The sequence below is a fragment of the Moschus berezovskii genome, chromosome 24, assembly GCF_049115385.1.
Source record: "Moschus berezovskii isolate FMDL1 chromosome 24, NW_MosBer_1.0, whole genome shotgun sequence".
NCBI classification, from domain to species: domain Eukaryota; kingdom Metazoa; phylum Chordata; class Mammalia; order Artiodactyla; family Moschidae; genus Moschus; species Moschus berezovskii.
The window spans coordinates 49,259,222-49,270,468 of NC_142483.1; the positions used below are offsets into that span (position 1 = coordinate 49,259,222).

The window sequence follows — 11,247 nt, forward strand, 5'->3', positions numbered from 1 at the left end:
ACAAAGAGTCAGTCACTACTGAGCATGTATAGGCTAGACATGCAAGCCCTTAACGCCCCATTTAAAAAATTTTCTAAAGTCTACATATTATCTTTTGACCTTTGGAGTAGCAACTGCATAGAGAGGGAAGTACAGCTGTTTTAACCTGAGAAGTGATGGATATTCTTTCCAGCAGTAAGACCAAGGGATCTGGAATCATTTCTACCTAAAGCATTCCCACAAGGTAGCTTCATTATAGGCTTTAAAAATTATCCTGAGGTATAGAAGTCACTGTAAAAAGACATAGAATGTATGTAGAATACATTAAAATATATAGAATGTATCTCAAAATAACATAGATTTTTTTTATCCTCTACCACATTTGGTAGCTTATATTTTTAATTTCCTCCATTTTCTAAATATTAGAGTTGAACTGTAAGGCCAGTGCTTACCATGCCCTTACATTTATTCTCAGCCCTTATTCTGCTTTCTTGGAGAGCATCCTTAAAAGTTTCTTTTCTCCAGGTCCTTTCTGACTTCCCAGATGCATTCTCACATAGGAAATGCATTTGACTTTCAGTTTCTTCTCCAAACTTCTTGATAAAAGTTTCAGAGCTCCTGGAGCAAAGTTTGAAAGAGATCAACTTACATGTAATATCCTTCTACTGCTGTTCCAACCCTTTTCCTTCTCATTGCCCTTGCTCTCCCATAGTGACAGCATTCATTCTCTTGATGTTAGTTCATATCAGTACTGATGCCATAGAACTCCACATTTGCTTTCCAGCTCTCTGCCTGAGCTCCAGACCCGTACCTCTACCTGCCCATGTCCCTTGGATGTCCTACTGAGCACTTCAAACTCCAGTGTGCCCAGGACACATCCATCATCTCCTCCACAAACTCCTCGTCCGTTGTTCTCCAGTTGATTGAATGTACCAACAAGCAGAAATTATAACCTCAGCCTTAACTTTCCCATAACCTACTCTATTAGAACACTCTTGGACTCCTGCTTTTACTTCCGTATTAGTTCTCAAACCTAAAAAGTCATGTCTTTCTCTACTGTTACCACCACAAAACATCATCTTTTGCCCGGATTACCCTAACAGATGCCTGGGGCTATAAAGATGAATTCTTAGGGGTCTGTGCATTTTCTAAATAGAACACTATGTGCATACTTTGATTAGATGATATATCATATGAAATAATCTAATATATACATATGGTGTGTACATATATATATATTAGATTATACATAAATAACCAATGTATAGTCAAGAATGCCATATAATATCAGTGTCTGAGTTTGTGCTAAAGAACAATTTCCACTTAAGCAAACAACAAACCAGTGCCTTATAGAGATTAGTTTAAGAAAACAGTGGAATAGTTGAGTCGTTGCACTGCACATGGTAGATAAGGCATGCAAACGTGAGTTAGAACCTATACGAGAGCAATCAGCACACCTTTACTTTGGAGCAGGTCATCCATGTGTGAAATAGTATGCAAGTTCACCATCAGTACTAGTGTGAAATAATCAGTTTTTCTGTTTCCAATTTTAGTAATCACTGGATCAGAATCCCATTTATCTAGCCTTATCATCAAGTGAACAAGAATTAGAAAATTGGCTTTCAAGAATTGCTTGAATACAGAGTTTTGGTTAAGTATCAGTTCAGTTCAGTTCAGTCACTCAGTCGTGTCCGACTCTTTGCGACCCCATGAATCACAGCACGCCAGGCCTCCCTGTCCATCACCAACTCCCAGAGTTCACTCAAACTCATGTCCATCGAATTGGTGATGCCATCCAGCCATCTCATTCTCTGTCGTCCCCTTCTCCTCCTGCCCTCAATCCCTCCCAGCATCAGAGTCTTTTCCAGTGAGTCAACTCGTCGCATGAGGTGGCCAAAGTATTGGAGTTTCAGCTTTAGCATCAGTCCTTCCAATGAACACCCAGGACTGATCTCCTTTAGAATGGACTGGTTGGATCTCCTTGCAGTCCAAGGGACTCTCAAGAGTCTTATTAAGGTCTGATTATTCTGAACTAACATATGGAGCCTTGGAGATGTTAATTCTGTCTTGTCCAACAAAAGTATGTGAGCAAGTATCCTCTGCATTAATATTATTAAAGTCAAAATACAGAAGTAGGTGAAATATACAGACCAAGGTTCATTTTTTTGTGATTAAACTCAACTTGAGCTGTTTTATTTCAGCAAAAACAAATCATCCACCACATCAAAGTTATGTTGTTACTAAAAATTTAGTTTCAAAATGGAATTAAGGCTATATGCCTACACTTTCGGAGAAGGCAATGGCAAGCCACTCCAGTACTCTTGCCTAGAAAATCCCATGGATGGAGGAGCCTGGTAGGCTGCAGTCCTACCAGTCGAAAGCGACTTCACTTTCACTTTTAACTTTCACACATAGGAGAAGGAAATGGCAACCCACTCCAGTGTTCTTGCCTGGAGAATCCCAGGGACGGGGGAGCCTGGTGGGCTTCCGTCTATGGGGTCACACAGAGTCGGACACGACTGAAGTGACTTAGCAGCAGCAGCAGCAGCAGCCTACACTTTAAAACCAGTTTCTAATTAAATTTAGTGAAATTAAATGAAAAATATCTATTAGAAGAATTTCTTGCCCTTTAAAGAGTGTGCATTTTCCAAGAAACTAATTGTAAGAGCGGACCAATGCTATTGTATGTGCCTTTTAATGTATGTGATTTCATTCCTACAACTCCATATGATCTATGATTCTTTTTTATTTTTCCTCAGAACAAATGCCAAGGTTTTGTGTTTGACCTCGTCACACACCAGGTCTTTGACATCATTATCATCATCCTCATTCTCCTCAACATGCTTAGCATGATGGCTGAATCAAATGACCAGTCGAAAGCCACGGAATGTTTACTTGACCGTCTCAACCTGGCCTTTGTGGTCATCTTTGCAATTGAGTGTCTCATCAAAATCTTTGCTTTGAGGCAATACTACTTCACCAATGGCTGGAATTTATTTGATTGTGTGATCGTGGTCCTTTCTATTGTTAGTAAGTAAAATTGGCAACCAAAGGGGCTTTAATCTGACAGCCAGAAGTAAACTTGTAAATCTTATCATTTGGAATTTTGTCCAGAGTATCCACAGAGCAGAAAATTAAATTTAATGTGGTTTTTGAAAAACAGTAGATGAATGAATGCCATTCTCTTTGGGGAGTTGCTAGAAGATAGAGTAATTTCCACTCCCTTGACTATCCACACAGTTGAAATAGCGTTAAGTAATTATGTGGATCATTTATTCAATGGGGATAGATGAAATTAAGATGACTTAGAAGTTTTTGTGGGGCTACTTGCTTTATCCAGGGAACTGAGTCAAAGTTCCATTTTCTTCTACAACTATAAGGCCTAAAGAGCATTTCTTGTTTTAAGGATTTGACATTTAGTTTCCATGTTTTTCCCTAGTTCAAAATCCTTGTGGATGTCAGATCAGAATTGCTGGGCCTTCCCTTCCCTCCTCCTTATAGAGGGCCTCCATGGCTCAGCCTAGACTGGGCTTGCAAGAGTGTGTCATATGGACAAATAGTGCTTTTTCTTTATTCTGTATCTCATGTTAACTTAAATTATAGTGGCAACTACATAGTGTGTAGACTGCTTGGGTTTCACTCACCAACTAGCTTCACTCTATAATCACTGTATTTTTCTTAACTGCAGACAGGAATTAACCTTAAGGTTTATAGAAGAAGAATAGGGAGAAAAAGAGGGTTATTCCATACACCTTTTCATGAAACGTATACACACACATGCACATACATTAATTTCAAAGTTAAATTCTTCATGACTAAGCTATAAGATTTTACTCTGGGTTTTTGAAGTCTGCTTTAATTAAACTGATAATTTAACTATAATTGCGTAAAACTGCCTACAGGTTCTTCTCATTGTTCAAAGAGCATGAAGGCAGTGAAAACTGCCTTCACAAGTGGAAGTTTTGTTTTATCTCAGAAAGGATGCAATAAACAGATATGCTAGGTCAAAATATTTTGGTTCTTAACACGATAGCAGCAATGCAGATGTTTCAGGGACCAAGAAAATGGTACAGTTCATAGTCTGTTCTACTTTTTAGCCATGGAAACTTATGTAGATAAGGTTTAGTAATAGATCTTTCAACATGCTTATGGTTAAATAGACTGTTAATCTTTATTAGTCAGTTTCAAGCACAAGTCCTGGTGAAACTGACAGCAGCAATAAAGTTAGAAAATGATGATGAGTCTGGGGCAACCACCTGAGCACTTAAAGAGCTCTTCCTCCAATATGCAGAGAGCAGCTCATTCATTCCACTATTTGCTGAACTTTTTTGAGGAAGTGCAGGCATCATAGAGCTCATGGTAACTGAAGGAGGTCACCATTACCCCCACCACACAGCCTATAGCCTACCATAGAGACTGAAGACTCTAGGACTGGGCCGCCTCAGGCCAAACTAGAGGCCGAAAGCACAGCCCCTCCCATCAGCAGAAAATTGGATTACAGATTAACTAAGCAAGGTACTGGAGAAGGCAATGGCAAGCCACTCCAGTACTCTTGCCTAGAAAATCCCATGGACGGAGGAGCCTGGTAGGCTGCAGTCCGTGGGGTCGCTAAGGGTCGGACATGACTGAGTGACTTCACTTTCACTTTTCACTTTCACACACTGGAGAAGGAAATGGCAACCCACTCCAGTGTTCTTGCTTGGAGAATCCCAGGGACGGGGGAGCCTGGTGGGCTTCCATCTATGGGGTCACACAGAGTCGGACACGACTGAAGTGACTTAGCAGCAGCAGCAGCAAGCAAGGTACAGCCCTCCAGAGCAAGACCCAGTTTTCCCTGCGGCCAGTCCCTCCTATCAGAAAGTTTGCACAAACTCTTACCCTCATCCCTCAGAGGGCAGACAGAATGAAAACCGCAATCACAGAAAACTAACCAAAATGATCACATTGTGTAACTCAATGAAACTATGAGCCATGCTGTGTAGGGCCACCCAAGATGAATGAGTCATGGTGAGTTCTAACAAAACGTGGTCCACTGGAGAAGGGAGTGGCAAATCACTTCAGCATTCTTGCCTTGAGAACAGTATGAAAAGGCAAAAAGATATGACACTGAAAGATAAACACCCACCCCACCCCTAGGCCAGTAGGTGTCCAATATGCTACTGGAGAGGAGTGGAGAAATAGCTCTAGAAGGAATGTAGAGACTTAGCCAAAGTGGAAATGATGCCCAGTTGAGGATGTGTCTGGTGGTGAAAGTAAGGTCTGGTCCTGTGAAGAACAATATTGCATAGGAACCTGGAACATTAGGTCTATGAATCAAGGTAAATTGGAAGTGGTCAAACAGGAGATGGCAAGAGTCAACATTGACATTTCAGGAATCAATGAAATAAAATGGAACAGAGTGGGCGAATTTAATTCAGATGACCATTATATCTGCTTAGACAAAATGGGGTAGCCCTCAAAGTCAACAAAAGTGTCTGAAATGCACTACTTGGGTGCAATCTCGAAAATGACAGAATAATCTCTGTTCATTTCCAAGGCAAACTGTTCAACATGACAGTAATCCAAGTCTGTGCCCTAACTACTATGCTGAAGAGTATAAAGTTGAATTCTTCTGTGAAGACCTACAAGACCTTCTAGAACTAACACCAAAAAAGATGTCCTTTTCATCATAGGGGACTGGAATGCAAAAGTAGAAAGTCAAGAGATACCTGGAGTAATAGGCAAGTTTGACCTCAGAGTACAAAATGAAGCAGGGAAAAGACTAACAGAGTTTTTCCAAGAGAACGCACTGGTCACAGCAAACACCCTTTTCCAACAACACAAGAGTCGCCTGTACACATGGACATCACCAGATGGTCAGTACTGAAATTAGGTTGATTATATTCTTTGTAGCTGAAAATGGAGAAGCTCTATACAGATAGCAAAAACAAGACAGGGAGCTAACTGTGGCTCAGATCATGAGCCCCTTATTGTTAAATTCAGACTTAAATTGAAGTAAGTAAGGAAAACTACTAGACCATTCAGGTATGACCTAAATCAAATCCCTTATGATTAAACAGTGAAAGTGACAAATAGATTCAAGGTATTAGATCTGACAGACAGAGTGCCTGAAGAACTATGGACAGAGATTTGTAACTCTGTACAGGAGGCAGTGATCAAAACCATCCCCAAGAAAAAAATGCAACAAGGCAAAATGGTTGTCTGAGGAGGCCTTACAAATAGTTGAGAAGAGAAGCGAAAGACAAAGGAGAAATGGAAAGATACATCCATCTGAATTCAGAGTCCCAAAGAATAGCATGGAGAGATAAGAAAGCCTTCCTAAGTGATCAATGCAAAGAAATAGAGGAAAACAACAGAATGGTAAAGACTAGACATCTCTTTAAGAAAATTAGAGATACCAAGGGAACATTTCGTGCAAAGATAGGCACAATAAAGGAAAGAAATGGTATGGACCTAACAGAAGCAGAAGAGATTAAGAAGAGGTAGCAAGAATACACAGCAGAACTATACAAAAATCTTCGTGACACAGATAACCAGGATGGTGTGATCATCATCTAGAGCCAGACATCCTGGAGTCCGAAGTCAAATAGGCCTTAGGAAGCATTAGTACAAACAAAGCAAATGGGTTGATGGAATTCTCTCTGAGATATTTCAAATCCTAAAAGATGATGCTGTGAAAGTGCTGCACTCAATATGTCAGCAAATTTGGAAAACTCAGCTGTGGCCCCAGGATTGGAAAAGGTCAGTTTTCATTCCAATCCCAAAGAAGGGCAATGTCAAAGAACGTTCAGACTGCCATACAATTACACTCATTTTGCATGTTAGCAAGGTTATGCTCAAAATCCTTCAAGCTAGGCTCCAGCAGTACATGAACCGAAAACTTCTAGGTGTACAAACTGGGTTTAGAAAAGTCAGAGGAATCAGAGATCAAATTGCCAACATCTGTTGAATCATAGAAAAAACAGGGGAATTCTGGAAGAATACCTACTTCTGCTTCCCTGACTACGCTAAAACCTTTGACTCTGAGGATCACAACAAATTGTGGACAACTCTACAAGAGACAGGAGTACCAGACCACCTCACCTGCCTCCTGGGAAACCTGTATGCAAGTCAAGAAGCAACTGTTAGAACCGGACTTGGAACAACTGCTTCAAAAGGAATACATCGAGGCTGTACATTGTCACCCTGCTTATTTAACTTATATGCAGAGTACATCATGTGAAATGCTGGGCTGGATGAAGCACAAGCTGGAATCAAAATTGCCGGGAGAAATATCTATAACTTCAGATATGCAAATGATACCACCCTAATGGCAGAAAGTGAACAGAAACTAAAGAGCCTCTTGAAGGTGAAAGAAGAGAGTGAAAAAGTTGACTGAAGAATTCAGCATTCAAAAATGAAGATCATGACATCCAGTCCCATACTTCATGCCAAATAGATGGGAGGGAAATGAAAACAATGACAGACTTTATTTTCTTGGACTCACAAATCACTGCAGATAGTGACTGCCACCATGAAATTAAAAGATTCTTGCTCTTTGGAAGAAAACCTATGACAAAACTAGACAGTGTATTGAAAAGCAGAGACATCACTTTGCAGACAAAGGTCTTTATAGTCAAAACTATGGTTTTTCCAGATTGGACCATAAAGAAGGCCGAGTGCTGAAGAATTGATGCTTTTGAACTATGGTATTGGAGAAGACTCTGGAGAGTCTCTTGGACAGCCAGGAGATCAAACGAGTCAATCCTAAAGGAAATCAACCCTGAATGTTCATTGGAAGGACTGATACTGAAGCTGAAGCTCCAGTACTTTGGCCACCTGATTCAAAGAGCTGACTCATTGGAACAGATCCTAACGCTGGGAAAGATTGAAGGCAGGAGGAGAAGGGGACTACAGAGGATGAGATGGTTGGGTGACATCACCAACTCAATGGACATGAGTTTGAGCAAACTCTGGGAGATAGTGAAGGATAGGGAAGCCTGGCATGCTGCAGTCTATGGAGTCACAAAGAATTGGACACAACTGAGTGACTGAACAACAACAAAATTAAGACCTACCACATTAAGGAATCAGAAAAAGAGAAATTAATTGAACCCCAAATCACTTGCTGCACAAAATAACTGAGCTCACAGGAAAGACAAATTACTGTGACCTTGATTACTCAAAGAAATATTCACAGAGGAAGTGGACCTTAAAGGAGGGACCTCCTCCAGTTGTTGCTGAAATGGTAAAAATTCCACATCTCAAAAAAATTGGCTATCCATCATCTCTAATGACCTTAGAGGATTCTCAGAGGAAGAACAAGGCCCTGTGTATATGAGGCAAGCATGTTCAAGCCATTCTGTAATATTTGGATCAAAATGTGTGTTGTTTTAAATCCTTGTATCGCTTGCAGAGCAAGCAATGAGAAAACAGGGTAACGTTTTAGGCCAAATATTCAGCAGTCTGCAGAAACTTCTGCTTGAGATGCCACTTCTGGGATATTTACAATAACAGAGAAACTGTATCCAATTTATTCCTGTAGCTTTTTGAGTTTGGACTTACAGAAGTCCTTGGAATGAGCATATTGACAAAGATGAGAAATCTGTGGCAGTTTTAGCCCAAAGACAAGCGTCGCAATACCACCTCCTTTCTCTAGCTCTGTCCTTGCCTATCGCAGGCTATGTTCAAATTCCTCTACAGTAAGAATCTGTTTGTTTAAGAAACCTTGGGGTTAGGAGTGTGCAACTTCCACTGATAGTTCACACTAAAGCCAACCTTCAGTAGCAGAAATTTCTCTTTGCATTCTAATCTAAATGACTCCATCGATAGTTTATCTGTTTTCCATTCTATGTATATAATAAATATGGAAAACTGTTATATTTGCTACCCCATGAGTGATTTTAAATGCCCAACATAGATGATAATGTATTTCAAGTCCATTAGGTAACTTACAAAATAGCCTTTAATAAACTGCATTTTATTTCTTTCCTTTGAAGGGTCTTCTTAGATGTCCTGTCCCATCTAAATTCCTATCTAAATTGTATAAACCTTGAAAATTGCTCTCCAGGTTAAGGCACATATATATTTTTTCCCTGATATGGGTAAAAACATTCTTAATTTTACATAAGCTGAAAAGTAATGGTAAAAAGTTGGTCTCACTCAGATTGAAAGCAGGAGAGACAGGCTATGTCTAAAATCAATCTGTCTGCTAGTAATTCATTGACCCTCCTCCTTGTCTTCAGGTACCGTGGTTTCTGCCTTGGAAACCCAGGCCCAGATTCCTTTCCCTCCAACACTTTTCAGAATGGTTCGCTTGGTTCGGATTGGCCGAATCCTGAGACTTGTTCGAGCAGCACGAAGAATCAGAACTCTGCTTTTCGCTCTGATGATGTCCCTGCCTTCTCTATTTAATATTGGTCTTCTCCTCTTCCTGGTTATGTTTATTTATGCCATTTTTGGTATGAACTCTTTTCGCAAAGTGGAGGAAGATTCTGGAATTGATGACATCTTCAACTTCCGAACTTTTATAAGCAGCATGCTCTGCCTCTTCCAGATAACCACGACAGCAGGCTGGGATGCCCTCCTCAGCCCCATGTTGAAATCAAAAGAGTCCTGTGACCCCAAGACAGAGAGCTGTCACCTCTCTACCATAGCCATAATCTACTTCGTCACTTATATCATCATCTCCTCTCTCATTGTGGTCAACATGTATATTGCTGTGATTTTAGAAAACTTCAATGTAGCCACTGAAGAAAGTGAGGACCCCTTGGGTGAAGATGACTTTGAAATGTTCTACGAAGTCTGGGAAAAGTTTGACCCAGAAGCAACACAGTTTATCAAATATTCTGCCCTTTCTGACTTTGCTGATGCCCTTCCTGAACCTCTGCGTGTGGCAAAGCCAAATAGATACCAGTTTTTAGTCATGGACTTGCCAATGGTGAGTGGAGATCGTCTCCATTGCTTGGATATTCTCTTTGCTTTCACCACAAGGGTACTTGGTGAGTCCAGTGGCCTGGATAGCATGAAAGCAGCGATAGAGGAAAAGTTCATGGAGGCCAGCCCTTTCAAGAAGTTATATGAACCTATAGTCACCACCACCAAAAGGAAGGAAGAGGAAAGGTGCGCTGCTGTTATTCAAAAGGCCTTTCGAAAGTACATGATGAAGACCAGGTGTTCCTTGAAAGACAGGCCTCATTCAACCCTCCAGACACTCTCCAATGGAGACTTACCCAGCTCTGGGGTGGCCGAGGGCAAGGTCCATTATGACTGAGCCCCACACCTCCACCCATACCTCACAACCTCCAAGCCTTGCCTCCAGCCTCTGAGCTCCAAGCCATCCACAGCTCTGTGTACAAACAAGTAAACTCTTCGAACTAGCCATTCCATTTTTTTTTTTTTCCTGGCCGAAAGAAAATATTTTAGAGTTCACATCAAAGGATTCTTATAGAGATAAGGGTGGCTGACTATTACTACCAGTACTGTTTTAACAAAGAAAAAGACACAAGAAAGGTCTATAGAAGACATACTAATGTGAGGATTGAAGCATAGTTCATATTATGTCAAAAGAATAAGAAACAAAAAACACATTAAAGTTTTAAATTATGTTTCCCATGTGTTCCTGAGTACTGTGTCCAATACCTTTGTTGGATGTTTTCCCCAGTAAAAGTATGTGGCTTATCACATATAACTCTTTTGCATGCTTAATGAGAATTCAAAACCTGCCAATAAACACTTATTGCAGATTTTTTTTAGCCAACGTGGAATACTTTGAGTTTATTTCAAACCTAAAAACACAGTCGTGATTTGTGTTGGTTACTACCCTATTTTTCACTAGCTGCAATATCTGTTATATATACGTGGGGAAAAAATAAACAAGTGAAGCTTTCAGTTTGCATTTCATTCGGATAATACACTAAAAATCCTTTTGTTTGATGCTTGTGTGAGTACTGGTTTAAATGTGGTACCTAAATTGGAATTAAAGGCGATAGCCAGTGGTGTGCTGATAAGTGCATAATAATTCTCTTCAGGAAAAAAGAAACAAGCCATGATTTGTAGTGTTTACTGATTTCTGTGGTGAATACTCCCTTCATGACCAATTTCAAGCTACCAACATGGTATTTCTGAATGTAGAGTTGGGAAAGATGTCCACAGTCAGTTCTCATGAGCTACCTGGAGCTGGCTGAGCACACCACTGACTGGAACCAGTAAGACAGTCTCACTTCCGGTGAAATATCTGCAGTGGGCACCTTGGACGGAGAGCACACCGCACTTAGCACAACACCTGGA

The 11,247-nt window shown here is 40.5% G+C and overlaps 1 protein-coding gene across 1 annotated transcript in view; it reads left to right on the forward strand.

Moving 5' to 3' along the window:
- Positions 1–10,676, forward strand: part of SCN11A (sodium voltage-gated channel alpha subunit 11) — a 79,181-nt gene extending 68,505 nt beyond the window's left edge. The window contains exons 25-26 of the mRNA XM_055414614.2: positions 2,739–3,009; positions 9,204–10,676. Coding sequence (XP_055270589.2) covers positions 2,739–3,009; positions 9,204–10,231 — 1,299 coding nt within the window. The 3' untranslated portion in view covers positions 10,232–10,676. The remainder of the gene's footprint in view (positions 1–2,738; positions 3,010–9,203) is intronic.
- The last annotated feature ends 571 nt before the right edge of the window (positions 10,677–11,247 follow it).